The sequence below is a fragment of the Hippocampus zosterae genome, chromosome 18 (assembly GCF_025434085.1).
Source record: "Hippocampus zosterae strain Florida chromosome 18, ASM2543408v3, whole genome shotgun sequence".
Taxonomy (NCBI): Eukaryota; Metazoa; Chordata; class Actinopteri; order Syngnathiformes; family Syngnathidae; genus Hippocampus; species Hippocampus zosterae.
In genome coordinates, this window is record NC_067468.1 from 14,011,322 (window position 1) to 14,031,547 (window position 20,226).

The 20,226-nt window shown below is 47.6% G+C and overlaps 1 protein-coding gene and 1 long non-coding RNA gene across 3 annotated transcripts in view; both read left to right on the forward strand.

Annotated features, from left to right (window-relative positions):
- The window catches only part of LOC127590905 (uncharacterized), a 271,544-nt gene that overhangs the window by 25,621 nt on the left and 225,697 nt on the right, over nucleotides 1–20,226 (forward strand). The window lies entirely within an intron of this gene.
- Nucleotides 7,790–18,974, forward strand: LOC127590865 (inactive tyrosine-protein kinase PRAG1). The gene is made up of 6 exons (XM_052050378.1): nucleotides 7,790–8,056; nucleotides 8,132–9,798; nucleotides 13,293–13,441; nucleotides 14,498–15,264; nucleotides 16,183–16,875; nucleotides 17,023–18,974. Exons 1-6 carry the CDS (start codon nucleotides 7,790–7,792, stop codon nucleotides 17,437–17,439), a joined length of 3,960 nt encoding a protein of 1,319 aa, XP_051906338.1. The 3' UTR covers nucleotides 17,440–18,974.

Sequence of the window (20,226 nt, forward strand, 5' to 3'; positions counted from 1 at the left end):
GTTTTAAAAATAAAAACGTTTTAATAAGATGAAATATCAACTTTTGCTTCCATAATTTTCATTCAACAGCTAAAACTACAAATGCCAGTAGCTGTTACTTGAATAAACACTTGAAAGTCGACCAACACTTTTTCAGAATACGCTTGTTTGACATTTCAGCATTTTAATGGAAAACATCAAAACATCTTTTTATTTTTAAAGATTGTTTTTGGTCTCATAATTACAAAAAAACACTAAATAGCGCCACTTTTCAAATTACAAATTTTAAAAAATGGTCAATGGTGTTTGTTTGCGTTTTCAGGCTGTAGAATTCTGTGATCCGTTTTATCCAATTTCAGTTAAAAATGCAATCCTAAAATTCGTCCCGGTTGACTCCACCGTCTCGTTACCCGAAGCCAAGACAGACGCTGTCTGCGTTAGCAAGTGCAAGCGAGTACCACGGAGCCCATTAACATAGTTTTGCACTCTGTTGCCGTTCCAAACAGTCAAGGTGAAGAGTTTATGAAGTTCACTTTAACGTACGTTGACCTGTGTGAGGTCATCCGAGGGCTGTGGAGAAGGTAAAAAAAAAGACAAGTCGGGTGGGGTGGGGGTGGGGTGACGAAAAGTGTCTGGGAAACAAGTGTGATTCACACACTCCTCCTTCTTACGCATTTTATACAGCCTCAGGCGGCACATGTGAGGGGGGGCTTTGTCTGGGATCCTCTGATACCCCCCGCCCCCCTCCCTCCTTCGTAATTGAACAACTGACTATATCCGCTTGCGGGACTAATTAACGCAGCTATTGTTCATTTTGGCTTCACACGACGATCAATTGGTTTCATCATCTAGAAGTCCACACAAGGTGGACGCATGCACACCCCGCACTCGTGTTCACGCTGTTCAACTTGCAGAAGCAAGTCGTAATTATCCGCCCAAGGTCACCGCACTCATCTCGACTTCTTTCCATAAATCCTTGTCGTTGTGCTTCAAGAGTAAATCTCAACCATTGAATCATTATTGACTGTATTGTTTTAGTTCCATCGTTTTGTGTTCAATACTAACAAGACACTGACTGACCCCCCCCCCCCCCCCCCCCCCCCGCCCCGCCGTTGCTACGATAGCCGAGACCTGGTGTGACCCGGACATCTGAAGGCTCCTAATGCAGCTGGCAGATGGCCGCCAGCGTGTGCGTGCATGTGTGAACACTCGTGTTTGTGTTTATGTGGGTCAAGTAGCCGGGCAGAGCAGCAAGTGGCTGGTCGGACCAACGGCTTGATGAGGGCATTGCCCCCCCCCCCCCAAAAAAAAAGCAGCCAATCACAACGTGGGCAGCTGGTCACAGTCTCCAAATTTGCTCACCTTTGCCTTCACTGGAAGAACACAGTACTTGGATGTACATTTTGACTTTCACACGGAACCCAGCAAAGGTGGAACATTGCCGCAATTGTGTGCACTAAACGTTCATAGCGCTCTCGTGGTTTTCTTGCCAGTGAACTTTGTAAAAGAAGCTTTACACTGAAGCGTCATTCCACCTCCACCTCCACCTCTGATACAAGCCCAGAAAGCTTTTCAATTACCACCTCAACATGGTTGCGTCAACTTTGTTTCCCTCCATTCTGATAGTCAAGCGTTAAATTGATATCCTGAAGACAATTTATTCTTACAAGAAAAGCCAAGTGGCCAAATGGATTGTGTTCTTACATTTCGTGGATTAAACAATGGAAGTGGCCGATATATTGTTGAAATGCATTCCTTTGGTGTGTATTTCATCATCTGAGCTTGTCCGGGCAACTACGGGAATGCAACAATGGAGGCTGAGAGAAATGTCGTCATCTGACACGCGGTGGGGGCGATAGGGGGAAAAAAAAAATTAAGAAATAAATAATTGGGTGGGTTTGTGTGCGTGTTGTTTGTGCATGGCGAGGTGCGGCCATGGCAACCTCGGAATGACAGGAAGGGATTTGTGAAGGTGGATTTAAGGTGGGTCGGTCGAGCTGCTGTCTGGCTCTCAGAGGGCTACGGTTACATGAGGGGGGAGGGAGTTGCTCGCTTGAAGGGGGCAGAGGGGCTTCACCTTCATATTACTTTGTAAGAGGCAACCTGCGGGGAAGAAAGTCCCCAGGGAGGCGGGGCGTGCGCGCCTTTGTAGCAGGAAAAAAAAAAGGAAAGCACAAGTTGGTCTGTGCTTTAATTTGGAAACACACACACACACACAGTTGTCTTATGAGAATAAAATATCACTCTCATCAGAAAAACTCTTAAAATTGACCATGCCAAAATTTATCAGAAAGAAGTCAGCATGACTGAATCGGAGTGTTTTCATGAAAAAGTCCTTTTTTAGGGTTGGGGGGGTTACCATGAGAAGAAAAATCAGTTGATAAAAAAAAAACACATTATAATTTTACAATGGAGCATTTGTCATTTTCAAGTCAGCCATTATGAGACTAAAATTGGAATTTTTACGAGTATGCAGAGCAAAAAAAAGATTTTAAGGGGATAAAACTGCAATGTTACGAGGAAGAGTCCACAGTTTATTGAGAATAAAGTCATATTACATGACAATAAAGGCATCCTTTTTACGACGGCCTTAATACCAGGAACAAGTGTGGAATTTTATGACAGGAAAAAGGAAAAAATATATTGGAATTAAGTCATTTTATGAAGTCATAAAAATAGAAGGAAAGAAAACATCACTCACTATAACCAAAAATGATCATTTGAGGTGTTTTGGAGCCTGTAAACATGACAAAATTGGAACGTGGAAATCAAGTGCGACACCCCAATGAGACGCCCGGATGCACATCGCAGCACTTTGAACGGCCCGTCTGATGACACTCAACAAGCAAACAACCTTTTGCTGTCAGCTCAAGATGCTGCTTCATGTTGCTATTTATTTATTTTAACGAGTCCTTCTGTGCTTGATGGCAAGCGACGCGGTGAAGTGGACTTAAAAAAAAAAAAAAAAAAAAAGCACAATACCTGCTTTGTTACTTAACCCTGACAAAAGTCTACGACCTTCCTCCCTTGGTCGTCGGGTGAGAGGTCGCCACGCCGTGTGACGCGGCTCGATGAAGCTGCACCTCGAAATGACATTCTTAGCACATGGTCACGACAGAGTGGAGTTTAAAACGTGATTAAAAAAAAAATGGGGGGGACCGGCAAGAACACAACGGAACACATAGAGCCCCCCCCCAGAGCCCTCATAAACGTCTCCATGTAGTTTTATCGGGAAACGCATTTTCTGCACATTTGCCTGGGCATGTCTCTGACTTTGTAGCGCGCATGACTGATGATTCGCGTTTTTACAATCTGGTGAGTGAAAACATTCGCTTTTTGATGACGTCAGACTGTAATTATCGAAAGACGACCATGAGGCAGACACAATCGCAATTCACGTGTACAAATCCTTGAAGACGTCTCCAATTTCATCTGCACTTAAGCGCGTTTACGGGCAAAACAGGAAATCCTCCGCTGCCAAAATGCAAATGAGGCCTCCCGGGAGAATCGAGACAGTGAAGGTTGCAACGGCTCGGACAAAAAGGATTACCAGGAACGGCGAGATGGAGGACGCAGCATTTGACTGCACTCTCAAGTTCCGAGATAAACACACACACACACACACAAACCATCGAGGACGTACGCACGGTGAGTTAATCTGCCGGCTGCAAGCTATAAATAAAATTATAATCGTCTTGATTAAGTTGCTCCAGTGGGATTTCTCTGGCCTTGTCCACCGGAGTGGAGATAGGGCAAGGTGATCTCCATAATGGCGGCCATCATTACAAGTCAATTAGTTGCCGCTTGCATTAAAACCCTCCATCTACTCCTTGCCAGATTCAATTTGAGGGGAATGTCTTTTTAATAATTCATTCTATTATTATAAAAATAAAAAAAGCGACAAGTGCAGTCAAAAATATATACATACAAGGCTTGTAAAAATCTGTCTATAAACGCGACGCAAAACCATTCCGAGCTAACTTAATGCTACGTGTTTATCCGATTGTAATGCAGAGCTGCAGGCCGGGAAACGGGGGGGGGGGGGGGGCACAGGAAAATCTTCCCACTTCTCGGAGATGTTTCATGATCCTGGCTTGCCTCCAGCGTGCCATGTTCATTTCATTCAAGTAAGTGTTGTACGACTAGTGATTTATTGATAGGCCGCATGCCATGTGACAGCTGCAAAGACTTTGCGCTGTATTTTCAAGCGCAGGCCCAGGACATTCAAAGCATAACAGTCCAAGGGAGGTCTAAAGGAGGGGGGGGGGGGGGGCGGAAGTGGCTTCAAAAAAAAACCTTCCATATACATCCAGCTAAACGCCACATCAAAACACTTTTTATTTTAACTGCTTGTCATGTGTGCTAAATTATTCATTGAAAGCATCCACATGGGAGCGATTAAGACAACAGCCTTAGCAAGGACACAACGGGTGCGCACGCAAGTTTTTGGGGGTTTGTGTGTCACCAAATAAACACGGATGAAAGTGGAGTTAAAAAAACCTCCTCCTTGGTGGAGGTAATAAAAAAGCCACTCGTGGTCAGACAGGATGGCTGCTGCGGGGCTCCTCCCACCTCAACCCCCCCCCCTTCTCTCTTCTCGCCCTCCCCTCCAAGCTGCTGCAGAGGATTCGTGCTGCACCTCTGCACAGCGCACACTCACATTCATTCACAGTCCATTCAACCAAACAGCAGCAACGTGTGCGCACGTCTGCAACCACACCGACGAGCAAAGCAGCCCACCGCCTTAAGAACCTGTCTGTCGCCTTCGGGGATTAGTCAGCAAGGCAGAAGACGGATACGCGGGAGAGTTTCGAACACACGACTTTTATTCCCTGGTCTAGTTTTGAGGGGTTTTTTTTCTTGGGTTGATTTCTTGTTGCCAGGCAAAAACTGAAAGTCCGGGCAGGTAAGCTTCCGGTCATTTCTTGCTCATATATCTAATAATTCGTCAACAAACACGCAATGTACACACCTCGTTTAGAGTCACTCAAGTGTCTCAATCGATACGTTCAAAGCCACACGCGTGTGACGTTGTTTGTTCTGTTTTTGTAATGGTTGAAGTTGTACTCGCGTCGTCAACACTTGTTTTTGATCGTGTGATGATGACGTCACATAGGTATTTTGCTCACTTTTTGAAAAAAGACAAAAGGCTAATTCGACGTATGGACGCGCTCCATTCAAACGGAATTGTGTTGCACTTTAAAGCACGGGTGGCCTCATCCAACAAAAATATCTGAATAAGCTTTTTCTGAGTATAGGACAGCTATGGTGGGCATATTAGCCATTAATAACACATTGTGATGTGGTCATTTGAGTTATTTTTAAAAAAGGTTCCTATTAGAAACGTTTTCGACTATTTCCATTTGGATAAGCACTCAAAAGCAACACAGATTTGATTGGTTTTCAGTTGAAACAAATTGTTTAATGTGTGATGCCGAGAATCCACTGTCATGCTATTGAGTGATTTTCTCAAATGTGAAAAAATGTACGTGCAGATGACAAATTCACAGCGAAACCTGTTCGCACAGACTTGCAAAAAATGATTGAAAACGCTGTAATTAACATGCCAGGCCACTAGTTAGCGTTGTCACATTGTCAAGTATCTTCCAAAGCCATCTGTCAACATTGGTGACGTCTTAACACAATCATGTTTGTTACTTTGGACATTGTCGTGTGACTGAACTTGGGACAGTTTTTTGTTTTTTTTTTCCCCCATAAGAGGAAGTGAGAAATATTGGACCTTGAGCTTGAGGAGGCGTGGGGAATGTCGACAGTGGGGTCTAGCAAACAAACTTCCCTGAATATGTCGAGGGATCGTCGGAATGACCCAAATAGGGACGTAGCAGGAGTTTTAGTTTGGAGGCAAAAGGGCAGACTTGGCAAAAACGCGTTCCCTGATGATTCAAAACAGAAAAATGAAAGATGTTCTTGTCATGTTTGACGTTGTTGTCATGTCAACGATCGCTAAATCAAACTCAACTTTCATAGCGGAAAAGCAGAAGACAGTGAAACCGCTTCAAAACCCACAACCAAAAGGAATGCCAAACCCAAATGTGAGCTCCTTCTAAACCGTCGGCGTTCGGTTTGGACCGGATTGCGCTAGGTTGATAGGCGAGGCTCTCGCTGTCGTCATAAACACAAAACTAAACAAACATCGAGCGAACTTCAAGTGAGTTAGGCGGGGGGGGGAACAAAGTCAAATGTAAACATTAATTATTTGGTACAAAACCAGTGGGAAATCGCCTCTTTCCCCGAGTCCACGCAATTGTGCTTCGGGATATCCTTCTTGCATTCTGGAACAGGTTTGCGAGCGTTTTTGAGAGCTGCTCTTAATAAGGCTTGTGTGTCATTGCAGCGCCTTGTTGAGAGGTCATTAAAACGGGCTGAGGAAAAATAAAGAGAGATGCCGAGCAACAAATGATCCTTGTGAAGTAGTGTTGATCCTGTCGCTGTCGCTCCTGTTCAACAGGAGGAAGGGGGCGGGGGGGCAGCCTTTGTTTGTGCAAGGACATGTGCTCTGACTCTTGAATGTGTTTAGAAGAGGAGGGGAGAGGAGAGGAGTTTTTTTTTCCAGGGTGTGAGATTCACCCTGGTGAGACTTGCGCCTTTTTGACATTCCTTACATTCCGACCTCCGGGATGTTTGAGGCTCGTCCGTCTTCCTGCAGCATGTCGGGGGGGCTGCCAATGACCCGGCGGGGCTTTTATGTCACTGGGATTCACAACAAGCCTCTCTTCTTGTGCTTGCTCCAATTTTATTTATTTTTTTCGCTGCAACATTTCGAAGGCCACGGGAACAAGAAATGCCAGCGCTTCTTATGTTACATGCGCAGATGACATTTATATCCTAATGGATGCCTGCGATCAGGCTCCCTTGTGGCTGTTTTTACATTGGAAGTTCGAGCGTAGCCAAGGGAAGCCGAGATGATGGATCGTTTTCATCTCCAATAGCAGATTCCAGCTATAGTGACACCGGGCACCAAATTATACGCTCCTCATAAATATCTCCTCCTGCATTTGCAGATTTTTTATTTTTATTTTTTGTCATGAGTACGAATTGAGTTCCCATTGAGTTCTCCTGGATCCGCACCAAATTAAATGTTTTTTTTTTTTAATCCTGTCGTCTCAGCTGGCCACAAAATGTGAGTTGTTTAAGCAAAATCCTGGTAACCATGGTGACCAATTTCTGATCTAGTGTACATTTATATTTTTGACTTATTTCCCTGAAAACCGTTTCCATCTTTTTATATGTAATAGACATTTGTTGATTCCTTTTCAGTTACATTTTGATATGATACAATGATTAAATACGTCATTATTTAACCCAAATATATTGCCGTCGTATATTATTGGCATTTCATTTGTTGGTTTATAAATATTTTTAAAAATCACTCAATGTTATACTGCACTGCAATATTTCAAAATTCAATGCACTTAATTTGCTACAATTGCAAATTTGTGTCCGTTTTCAGGTACACAGCTACTCGTATATTGCATAAGAATAAACTACTTCACGTACATGAAAATAAAGAACGAATAACTGACTTTGATGTGACATCATACCTACGTATGACCATCATAAAGCAAAATTAGCACTTTGTTGCTTCGCGCCAAAATAGCCGTGTTGCTCCGAAGACGTAGGACATATGTTGAGCAAAATCTACCAGCTGATTTCAACCTGATGCCTTTTGCCCCCCCCCCCCCCGTCCTCCTGATCCACCACAACCTTGGCAGCCATGAGAGCGCGTCCCGCCCGTGCCGCGAGGCCCCACCGCCACTTCTGACCTTCCGCCGATCGAGCGAAGCCGAAGATGTCAGTGTGCAGCGACTTTGCAGAACACGTGTGGAAACCCGGCTCCTGCAAGAACTGCTTCCAGCAGCTCAGCGCGCACAAGACCGCAGGCCGCCCGGCAGGCGCCGCGCCCGCCTCTGCGTGTCTGAAGGGCGGAGGCGATGACGCCGACGAGGCAGTGACGGCACCTTCACCCTACAGCAAACCCACCATCGCCGTCAAGCCCACCATGATGAGCTTGGACGCCGGCGAGTCGATGGCTGATGTCAACATGAACATAGAGCAGGTGACTTTCTTGAACCGTTTGTCATGCTGTAGATTTGTGTTCTTGACCATTTTTTTTTTCGTGTGTGTTTGACAGAAGAACACAAAGAGCCCAGTGGAGCGTTTGGGCCTGAAAAAGATTCTGGATCTATCCTCCCTTTATATTGATAGTAGTAACTGTAATAAAAGCCTTCGAGATTCAACTCTTAAAAGTCCGGACACCAAGACGGACTTTTGCTTTTCTTCATTGTCCAAAGACTCCATGATCATTAGCAACATGTTGGTCACCCAACATGAAGGTAAATGTCCTCACAATGTCAATGAAGACACCCGTTGGCAGCAGAATAGTAGCGCCTCTCCCACCATTAGTCCTTGTCAGTCCAGTAGTGCGGTAAAGAGAGCACATTTTTTGCGTCAGAATTCCGTGGAGAAACCTTTTCCTGCGGAAATTGGCCCGACCAGTCCTGCCAAATCATACAGCAATGGCATCAGCTATAGGAATACTTTTGGGGTAAACGCTAAGACATCCAGCACTACTGCCAGTCCCTTAACCTCGGCCTCGTCTCTGGATACGCTAAATCCCAGTCGGCCATCCGTCCGCTCTCCTCCCGTCCTGTCCAAACAAAACAGCCCATTAGACTCCTCCTCTTCTTCATTCGGTAGCAGCACAGATTCACTGCCTGCAACTGGGGGTTCTGTTGGTAGCCCTCAAAGCCCGCAAGTGACGGGCAACTCGGCGCTTAGTTCCCCCAGTGGTCCAGACTCGGAGCCCATCTACGCAGAGAGCACCAAGAAAAAGCGCAGGCCGCAAGCCCGTTTGGCTTCCCCAGACCGGACCAACAACTCTGAACTCTCAGAAGAAGGCCAGCGGACAACCATCACTGTGATGGCTGCTCACACCGAGGAGAACAACAGGACGTTTTACCTGAGCAGCCCCGATTCAGCCATCAGCACACGGTGCCACTTTAGCCCCACGGCACACAAGGACCCCGGCAGCACCGCCTTCCGCTGGCCCAGCCCCAGCCGCAGTGCCCCCTCCTTGGTTACAGAGCCCAGCCTCAGTCCCTTGTTCCACCCCAGGCCGCAATCTAGCCCTCCCATTCCACCAAAAAGGACCACCCGGTCCCCCAAACTGGGCACTTCCAGCCTCTCGCCATCCATTTCTTCGCCCGTTCCCCTTCCGGACCTTTCCAGACTGAGCACATCGAGCCTCTCTCCGTCCTTATCGTCTCCCGTTCCCCTCCCCGAGATCTCCATGCTTTTCCTGGTCTCCGCCAAAGAGGGGCACTTCAAGAGCCAGCCGGAAAACCACAGCCCGGCAGCATCCGAGCGCTGGCCCAAGCACCACCACCACCAAAGCTCCACCTGGAACTGTCGTATTGACGAGGAAGTGGAGGAAGAGGAGGGAGAGCGGAAAGAGGCTGAAAAGAAGACGCTGACTACTAATCCCCAGACAACATCTCGTGTGACAGGCCCGGTCAATGGCGCTGCTGTTTGCAAGGAGTCCAGAGTCTGCGACAAGGCCTCGAGCAGCCCCCCTCAGATGACAGAGCCAGGCACGGTCCCCCCGCCCCTGCCTAACAATGGTGCCTGTCAGTGGGACGGCGAGGGTGCCGTCAGAGTGGAGGAAGCCAAGCGGAGCGGGAGCATGCCGGCCAAGCAGCACGAGAGCTCAACGGAGTTTCTGGCAGCGGGGAGGCAGGCATCGGCCAGCCATGAGGCCAATCAAGCACCTCCACCGCCGCCACCCAAGAAACAGCACAGGTAAGAATGAACCTTCCAACATTCGATTGGTCAACGCAAGCCGTTTGATTGCAGAAGTGGGACAGAAGGAGTCCGTTCACTGAGGGTAGAATGTTTCCGGTGTTTCAGGTACCCCATTGACAAGCCATTGTACCCAGAATTTCTAAGATGTGAAACTTGACTTGACATTAGGGTTCTCGGGTCCGGTAAACTCGCCGCAGTTCCGAGAGTCGACTTAAGTCAGGGAATCAATCTTCCAGCATTTACCCACAGAAAGTAGGTAATCCTGGACCTTTTATTCCAAGATCCAAGGTCTCTCATCCAGATCTTGATCTTGCTTAGCGTCCGAGATCAGACAAAATCCGGTGTTAAAGTAGAGTTATTGTCAAAGAAGCAATCTCGGTTCGAAATTGGACACCCCTTCAACGAATGGCATCCTAGAGTTACTTGCAGTGAGACAAATGCAGCCCAACATAAACCATCCCATTAACTCATTCACTCCCAAAGACGTATTTAGACGTCTTTTCAGACGCCACACATTTAATCGCAGCTCCTCATTTTATATCGACTGTACTTGAAAAGGGTCTGAAAATTGCCATTTCAGACAAGTACAGTCAATATAAAATGAGGAGTTGCGATTAAACGCGTGGCGTCTGAAAAGACGTCTAAATCCGTCTTTGGGAGTGAATGAGTTAATAACGCAAATTGACGTTGCCCTTCACCGTTTCTACCTGTGAATGTGCATTCGCATGAAATGGCACCGCTCGGCTTTCTTTGCGCATCAGATATCATTTAGCACTCGTGGCAGGCACTTGTTCCTGGCAGCGTAAATACACTTTGCTCAGTGATAGGACGCACATAAAAGTGTTGGTGCCACACTCGCTGTGCAGTGTTATTTCGTCTTCATTCAGGCAGTTAGAGCGACCCTCCCCAATGCACCGCTTGTTCCATTCATGCTTGTGATGCGAGTTTTTTTAAGATTGTAATGAACACGCTCTTAAATGCAGACCTTTGTTTGCAATACAGTAGCAGTTCCGAATCGTAACGCTTTCTCTTGGACATTGCTATGGCCTCAGCACAAAAGCACTGAAAAGGTGAGTTTTGGATGAAAAACGGAGGAGAGCCTCCCCACAAAAAGAGTACGCAAATTCACTCGTGCACGATTTCACTGTACTTTTCCTGGTGGCAAACCCCCCAAAAAATAAAAATAAAAAATAAACGGCAATATCGTTTCCATCCCTGAATATTTAAGGCACCGCTTCTGTGACAAGCATTTCTTTGAACTGTAAAACCACACGTTAAATTACAAAGGGTGTTCAAAACCGGGACGCTGGCCTCTGTTGGTTGTGCCTTTTCAGTTTTTCAGAGACTATTTTTTTGGGGGGTCGTTACCCAACGAGTTGACGCGTTTGCATGTCCCCCTGTGACGCATGAGGACGTGTTGAATCATTTAAGAGCCACAGATGGTTCACGACGCAGAGCTTTGATAAGATAACGCTGTAAAAAATGCACATTTTTTTTGGGTTGTCATTTCTAGCTTGGCTTTTGCTTCACACAAAAAGTTGTCTGCAGAAGGGGGGGGGTGTACATGCGCCGTGTCTGAGGGTGTCTAAGATCGTAAAAGGCTTCTCGTGCAAGTCAGCTGGAGATAGCCAAAAGGAGAAGGGGCTTCTGCTGAACAGATTGTTGCCCGGGGCGACGCCCAAACTGTCCCGCTCCGCCAGTGACAAGTGTCCCATCAATAGAAGTAGAATTAATAGATCAGGCGGTCGTCACTCGCCGTGTGAGCGCTCACCATTACAAGAAGCGCTTAATTTGGGAGCTTTCAAATCCAGCTCGGACCCGGGCGGTGCCGGGATTCGATTACATCTTAGAGAAAGTCTTTAGAGAGCCACCCGGCTGATCCTGAAGCGCGTTGTTTATTTTTGAGTGGGCGGAGCCTGCCAGCCTGGACTCTTCACCATGAGGTAAGAAGCTTTGTTTGAATTGCGGCTGAAAGGCTTCACCGGTTCGAGCGTGAGCCACATGTGCACGCTTCACTGAAATCCGGCATGAGAGATGGAAATGCGGGAGGGGGGGCGGGCGTTTTAACGAATTGGTTGATTGGGCTTCACAAAAGACTCATACAAGTAAGAATTCTATGGACAGAGGACAGAAAAAAAAGTCAGCTAAATTTCACAGTTTGAAAATTCAGATTTTCACCACACCACAATCTTAAGTTGACGCTCCCTTGACTTCTCGTTTGGCTTTTTCAAAACCGACTCCAAAGGCAAGAAGAGTGGAACCTCAACAGTCGAAGGCTCCTGACATTGTATCGTTTTCTCATCAAGCTTTTTTTTTTTTTTTCTGATGCAACTCGGACTGATGATCATTTATCAAAACTTCTCCCGAGCTGTTGCGTCACCGTGTGTGAGTCAGCCCCAAATCTTTCCATGCTCCACCTTGCTCCCGATCCCATAAAATGCGTCATATTCAAGATCAGGCCCTAACAACGTCACACACACACAAACACACACACGCCTTTCTTTTGTCACGCTTTATTGTGGTAGCGCAGTTTCATGTCACAATCGTGTCTTTTCGTTCATATCTTGCCACTGTTCCCGCAGTAGGTAAGCAATGTGTCATTTCCCGCTGGACGCTGGCCTACGCTGTAAAAAGCGGGTGAGTGCGGTCACGGAATTGCAAATGACAAGCTTGCGCGGCGTCCGTTTATAGCGAAGGAAGCGTTGGGATGTGTGAAGAGGAAATGTGCAATTAGGATGGCCATCAAGTGGCGTTTGGGCTCAAAGCGGGCATCCTAAAAATAAGCGGGACAAAAACATCCTGCCTAATTGTGCGATTTGGGGTCGTGACGACGTGCCTTTTCGTTTGTGGGCTTTGGAAATTGTCTTAATGGTTTATCGACATTGTTGTTAGGCATCATTTTTTCAAACTTCCGTATGCTTGGAACCTTTAATTGTTGCGTTATTTTCCATGACATCGAGTAGGTGTCATAAAAAAAAACTCAATGGCGCCTGAGGGATATATCGTCGGGCGGTGTTCGCCCTCCCACGGCTAACCGGGCGGCGTTCGACATTCTTTCCGCAAAGAAAATGTCGTGTTTGGGAGAGACACATTTGTCCATAGACGTGCGCGGGCACGTCTGCGCTTGTCGTCCGCCGATTTATGAGTCGGGTTTTGTAACGGAGGCAAGCGAGTAGCGAGTGGGATTAAAGGCTGTGGGCTTAGCGCCACTGATTAGACAAGTGGGGGGGCAGGGGGGGGCATCATTCACTTTAATTGGTTGCCTTGATTGGAAAGTCGCCGCATGTGGCGTTTTCAGAAGTCGGACGATGCTCACCCTGTAACCCGATCACATGATAAGCTGTCCACTGTAGCAATCGCTGCCCCTGGAACGGTTCATATAAAAATTGTTTTTTTTTAAAAAATAACAAAAATGGCCATACGTGTTTTTCCCACGATCCGCAACGATGAAATAAATGTTTGAGCGCTCTCTTCATTCGTCTCCACCGCAGAGTGTCCGGCCACTTGAGCGCCAGCAACATGGAGCTGAACCGCTTGGCCCTGCTCGGCTCACTGGAGAGTCCCGCCACGTCCCCTCGAGACCTGGGCAGCGCCGGCTTCCCGTCCACCTCCACCGACAGTCTGACTGCTGACGCCGCGGGTGAGTGGCTTTGATCGAATGCCGCTTACCCCCCCTCACCCCCTACTCAGCAGGGACCGATTACTAGTCAAAGAAGCAGGTACCCCTGAAAAGTCCCTTTTTCTCGAGACTGCCTTTGAAAAGTAGGACACTCGCTAGTGGCCAAGCGGCCGCCCTGGCCCAACGCCCGAGGCGGCTCGTCTGTTAGCCACAAGCCGCTAAAGGCCGGCGACTGGCTGAGAGATGTCAGATGCGAGCAACTCTCGAACCTGTAATTACAAAAATATTGCCGCGCCCATAGGCAAGTAGATGCGCATTTACTTTCTTGTTTTTAATTTTACATATTTAATTTTGATATTTTTGACCACTGTTTTGCTTCCAACTTTTGTGTTTACCTCGATGGGCGGACGCTGTGCAGGAAAAGTAGTTAGCTCGGTCTTGATAACGTGAATGGAGAAGTGTTGCTAGCGTTTGACTACACTCATGATGCACTTTGTCCAGAGTAAACCTGCAACGCAGACAAATCGAAGAACTCCCAAGGTTTTATTGCGGCTGTCTGTCATCTTATCTCTTCCTCTTTCGCTCAAATGTTGTGACTGAGAACCGCCGGGCAGAAACCATTTTTAGTAGCTCGCCAAAGACCTACGAAGAAGCAGAAACGTCGCTTATGTTTTTTGGGGATGGGGAAAAAAAGTCTCTCGCAATTGCTGTGACTTCCTGGCTTTCAGCGTTGTTTGAAGAGATAATTATGGAGTCTGATAACGGAGGGAGGAGGGCGGGGGGTGGGGGGGGGGATCGGCTACATCCTCCTCGCAGTTACTGGAGTCGCAGCGCTACAATTATCTCAGTATCTTGACTCCTCTGGCACTAAAAGTCAGCGAGTAGCCTCGATTCGCCAATGTCTCAAGCGCGTACGGAAGACGGCGTTTGGAATTTCAGTACGAGTCCCGCACTGTGGAAGTTTCCAGTTTTGTTACAGGCTAGAGGTAAGGACATCGGAACTGAGATTTGTCGGAAGAAAAAGCTAAATCTGTCTCGGACGCTCGACCGAAAGCGCAATGTCCCGTCTCTCCTCAGGCCATCGAGACGGATCGTGGTTGTCCTGCTCCTCCCCGTTCCTGAGGAGTCCGGCGGCGGCGTCGCCCGCATCTCCGCGCCCGCCCACTTTCAGCATCGCGGCCAACCAGCCGCCTCCGCTGCCGGAGAAGAAGACGGTCAGCCGCACGGCGTCGGCCCCCGACAGCGCCGCTTCCAAAGCCTTCGTCCGGGCCTACCCGCGCCTGCCGTTCAGCGGCTCGGAAAACAACGTGTGCAGACCCAACGACTCGAGCTGCCGGGCCAGTTTACCGTCCAGTCCAGTCGACCAGACATCCATTTTCTCCTCCAATGAGTCCCTGGAGCGCTGTCACGTCCCACTCGGCCGACCCTCCAGATCCCGGACTTTGGACGAGCCTTTTAAGGGTCGCGGTCGTTTAGGAGTCCACTGCCGCAGTAGCATCACCTGCTCCTCCTCCCCTCAGCTCAGTGTCCCCTTTTCGGGCTCCGAAGCGGGGCCGACATCCAACCCGGGCTCCACTTTGCAGCTGCAGACCCTCCTGAGCAACATGGACAGCCGCGAGGGCGTTTACTCCAAGCTGGGCGGCTTGTACGCCGAGTCCCTGCGGCGCTTGGCTCTCAAATGCGAGGAGCGCTTCATGAGCTCGCAGAGAAACCGGCTGAGGTTCGAGGAGAGCAACTGGTCACTGTTCAGGCTCACGTCCAACAAGCCCAGTTGCAACGCGGGCGACGCCGTCTACTATTCCGCCGCCTGCGCTTCCGACCCCGGAAACTCCTACGCCGTGAAGGTAACGTACAGATACACAATTTGTTTTGTTGTCTTTGGGGTGAGGGCATTTTAGGCAAACCTGAGCTTCGCCGCGGTTGATTTTCAGGTTAAGGATGGTCCGCTGATTATAATCGGGCACGGGTTTTTGTTTGTTCCGGGACTTCAGATGGGTTGGTGCCGCTGGGGCGCACAACACGGCTCCAAAGTAAACACAAGCGGAAGATGGGGCGTGGACTTGGTCCTTAGCGGCTCTTTGTAGAGTATTTGAAGCTGTCGGCTTCGCTCATTCATCTTCCGGCGGAATTTAGAATCAGATAAATCCCGAAAGACCTCAAAGCATAGTCCTACCCCCCCCTTATGTTTTACTATGGCTTGCTAAGAAGATGTTGTCAGAATGGTGCCAATCTTGAGGCCGTGCCTCGACCAAACTCTGTGTTGGACCACTCATGAAAATATCAAAAGTTTCGATTGGGGCGGGGAGGAGGAGGGGGGGCACTCTTACCAAGTCCCACACAAGATAATCATTCAGGATAATCTTTGAGAGACATCTGCTACTCGGTCCTTGAGCTAACTTTTCGAAATGCACATTTGGGCTTGGTAGTTTTTTCAGGTTCCAGACTTCAGTCCTGCCGCGATGGCTAAAAGGATCGGAGGATGATTTTGAGATTGAGATTGAACAGGCTTAACTTTTCTAATTGGCACTATGGACCGTTTTCCTAGCAAATTGGAAAACTTGATCGGATCACTCGCTTGATCGGATCATGTTCATCGATGCATCAACAGCATTGATTTCACCTGAACGGGAACTCATTGGGCATTGACCTTGAAAGCTTGCGAAAAAGAATTCCTTTCTTGCACGTGGTCTTGGCTCCCCCTCCACCGTTCTTTTTCATCTTCCCTCTCTCACTGCCCGCTCCTCCTCTTCCTGCCTCGGCAGATCTGCAAGAGTCCGTCGGCGGAGGCCAAGCAGGGCCACCTGTACGGCCTGTCGGTGCAGCAGAGTATGCCGCCGCACTTCAACCTCCAGCAGGACTGCGGCCACTTCCTGGCGTGCGTCCCTCCCAGCATGCTGCCCTCCGACCGGGCGTCGGCGGCGTCGCTCGCGTCCTCGCCCAAGCTCCGCGGCCAGCGGGCGGAGCGCGAACAGGTGGTGGTCATCGCGCCCGAGATCCCCCGGCAGACGGCGGCCGACTTCGCTCACGAATTTGAGGCCTTCCACAAAAGCCAGCCGGAGGTTTACGAGCGGCGCGTCTGCTTCCTGCTGCTGCAGCTGTGCCACGGCCTGGAGCACTTGAAGGAACACGGCGTCACGCACCGCCACCTCTGCCTGGAGAACCTGCTCCTGGTGCCTCACTCCCCGACGCCGTCCGCATCGCAGGCCCCTCAGCAGAGCGAGACCGGCGGCGCTTTTAGTCAGCGTCACCTCCCTCGCCTGCTTATCAGCAACTTCGCCAAGGCCAAGCGGCGCTCGGCCGAAGACGCCGCGTCCACCAGCGCCGATCCCCGCGTCAAGCGGGACCACGCCCGACTGGCGCCGGAGATCGTGTCCGCCGCCCAGTACCGCAAATTTGACGAGTTCCAGACGGGCATCCTGATCTACGAGCTCCTCCACCAGCCTAACCCCTTTGAGGTGAGCTCTTCGGGAACATAACGACATTTTTGCTTGGGAAATGGACGACATTATCCTCAAAAGTATGACTTCTCCAAAATGTACAACTTTGTTCGAGCCATGATTTCAAATCTCCGATTGTAAATGTGTTTGTTTTCCCTTTTGGAGGTGAGTCCGGCCTTGAAGGAGCAGGACTACCGCTGCGAGGACTTGCCGGCCATCCCGGCCGTGTCGCTGTACTCGGCCGGCCTCCAGAGGCTGGCTCGCCTTCTGCTCCAACCGGACCCCATCAAGCGCATCCACATCCAGGACGCCAAGCGGGTCCTGCAAAGCCTCCTGTGGGGGCCCCGGAAGGACCTGATGGATCAGCAGTGGGAGAGGCGCGAGCCGGACGGCGCCCGGCACGAGGGCCTCCTCAACTGGTTGGACGTGAAGCGGGCGCTGCTCATGATGAAGTTTGCCGAGCGGTCGCTGGAGCCCGAGCGCAACGCCGAATTGGAGGACTGGCTGTGTTGCCAGTACTTCTCCTCGGCGCATCCGCTGGCGCTTTGTCACACCGCCGAGCTGCTCTACTCGCTCAAGTGACGTCGCGCAAGTGCTGTGTGGAACCCGACTGATGACGTCATGCACTGTCCCAAAGTGGAGTCTCGCAAGGATCTGTCCTCGGTCCCTACTTGTGTTAACTTTTGGAGTGCATCCCAATGACATTTGTCTTGAAGTGTGGCAAATATCCAGATTGTGTGGTGCTTTTTCTACTTCCTCAAAAGGAGACACTGTGAACGCAACTCCCTCGTTAGTGTTACCGACCGTCCATTTGGGAACTTTTATCCTGACGCTCTTTTTCCAAACCGAAATGGCGGGAACTACTGAGGAGTATTACGGCCAAACTAAAAAGAAAACAAAATGACACTTCCATTCTGAAGTTGGAATCTTAGGAGAGAAAACTTGTAATTCACAGTGGATTAGGGCGGGAAAAACAGTAGCAAAAATATGAGAGTAAATAACCCCCCCCCCCCCAACATATTTATAACTGCCTTACATATACCACAAGATGGTGACAAAGCACTGCTTTTCTTTTAGACGGGGCTACGGCCTGGCGAAATGGGGCTTCTCTATTCGCTTCAATATAATTTATAGCTTTATCTTTTTTCCCTCCTTGGTGTTGAATTTACCCGTGCAAAATTCTAGAAAATCATGTGTGACTTTTTCCTCATAAAATTAAAGAAAATCTCAAGTATTTAACAAAAAATCCCCCTCAAATATTGGCCTTTATATAGTCAACTCACCTCTTAAATTATGTTTTTTATCAAGGCAAGAATGCTTTTTATCTTGACAATATACTATTTTGTGGATGACTGTACGACTATTCTTGTCAATTCTATAGCTAATCTTCAAATTTTGCAACTTTTTATCCAGCAAAAAAAGAAATTATTCATAAAAGGACTCCCATCTCAAATATATCCTACTTTTTGCTTGTAAAATTATGCAGTGATTGTTTTTTTTTCTTTTTAGAGTGGCTCTAAAACTTCTTGGAATGAAACAATCGTAAGTCACGTTGGTTACGATTTGACGCTGTGTATTCCGAGCTGTATTTCAAGTACGAGTTGGCACGTTGTTTTCGAGGGCCGCTGCATCATCAAGAAAATGGAACTTTATGTTAGAATGAAAAACAAAGCATCCTTATCATGTTTTGTTTCAACGATCTGCTGTACTGTCCCGACGACATTGACTTGGCTGATTACACGTTCGTCCTTAATTGTGTTGACGCTGTGCCTTCTGTTCCTCGTATACTTATTTTTTTCTTTTTGTGGAACTGGATTTTCACAATAACACCCATTAAGTTTTGTACAGTAGATTGTGAAAGAACCCAAGCAGGTCTTATTAAAAAAAAGCCATGAGAATGAGCAGCAGCTCAAAGTCATATTTATGCCGTTTGTTGTCATCACTGGAAGTTTTTATTCATGGCAGCCAGGTTTTTTTTTTTTCAGGCAGCAAACTTGATTCCTAATAAAGTGATTGGTGAGCGAGAGGTTAACAGGGCTGAATGTACAGTTTGTGTTTTGAAACATCTTTTGACTATGTGCGTGTGTGTCTACCAATAAAATTGATTTATTTTCTCAGGTTCTCTGGTTGGCAGCAAAAAAAAAAGCGGCCATATTGTTTACCACCTTTTCCCCAAAATATACTGTTTACTTACATGCACACATACGTATACAAATATTTTTTTCATTCATTTCACAGAAACGCTGCATGAAAAGTTCATATAGCAAAGGTCATGGAAGGTAACCACAGCAACAATGATAAGCGACAACCTGAACAAATCAAAAGCACAAAACTGCACGGCCCACTCTCCAAATACTATAACCTGACCATATGTTTACACAACAGTTTGAAGCATATTTTGGCATTTTTACATCCAGACTGTTCTACAGTTTCGTTCGACATGCCCGACATGGTGGTGTAAGCACAAGAAATACCCCAAAATGTATTTTTTAGATAAATTAAGTAGAAAAGAGGTTTGAAGAAACTCTAAGTAGAAAAAAGGTTTAAAGAAACTCTGTTGTATTCCTTACATACTCTTGAATAAGTAACAAGTGCAATTATTTTCATCATTTTAGGCATCATTTTACCTTTTTTGCAGTTACCACCGCAAGTACGCACACACGCACGCCATGAAGAGCAACAGGCAAAAAAAGTACCCGAACGTGAAGGAACATTAAAATAATTTGATACAAACGCTTGGGAGTTTGTGAAAAGGAATGCACTGCCTACCTTTCTCGGAGATTTGACACACGGAGGCTGCGATGCACCTTTCGTAGCTTGTAAAGTCCAGAAACATCAGGGTCGTGCTTCGCGTGGACCGTGTTAAAATGCCTCTCTTGGCGCTTCGGATTCCAATTCGTTGACAATGCCATCGGTGAATTAAAAATCAAACTTTGAATGAGAATAAACGCCAAAAAATGCATCTCAACGGTTCTGATCGCAGACAGCTGACCGCTAATAATCACTTCCTGTGATACAGGTCATGAGCCGCTGGACGTTAAAGGTGACCTACTTATTTGATTTTATTTTTTTGTACCTCCTTTTTTGTTCGAGTTAGACTGAAGGGATGCTCAGGGTTCAGTATACACTAACAAAAAAAATATTTTAATGACACGCACACAGACGCACTCGCTTCTCACCTCGCGGTCGACTTGGAAGCAATCCAACGACTAATCTGTCAACCATCGATTGGTTGGGAACTCCTAGTCAATAATATTTATTGTTTATTATCACTAATAAGTAAGAGTACAACTCGATTTATATTTCGAATAAATATATATTCAGGCTATGAAGTGACAATATTTATGCATAGTACAATTGTTGTTTTTA

Excerpts from the sequence above, each read along its gene's own strand:
- LOC127590865 (XM_052050378.1), top strand. The coding sequence starts at position 7,790 with ATGTCAGTGTGCAGCGACTTTGCAGAACACGTGTGGAAACCCGGCTCC. Across the intron at positions 13,442-14,497 it reads TCTGACTGCTGACGCCGCGG|GCCATCGAGACGGATCGTGG; the intron begins GTGAGTGGCTTT and ends GTCTCTCCTCAG. Across the intron at positions 16,876-17,022 it reads ACCAGCCTAACCCCTTTGAG|GTGAGTCCGGCCTTGAAGGA; the intron begins GTGAGCTCTTCG and ends TCCCTTTTGGAG.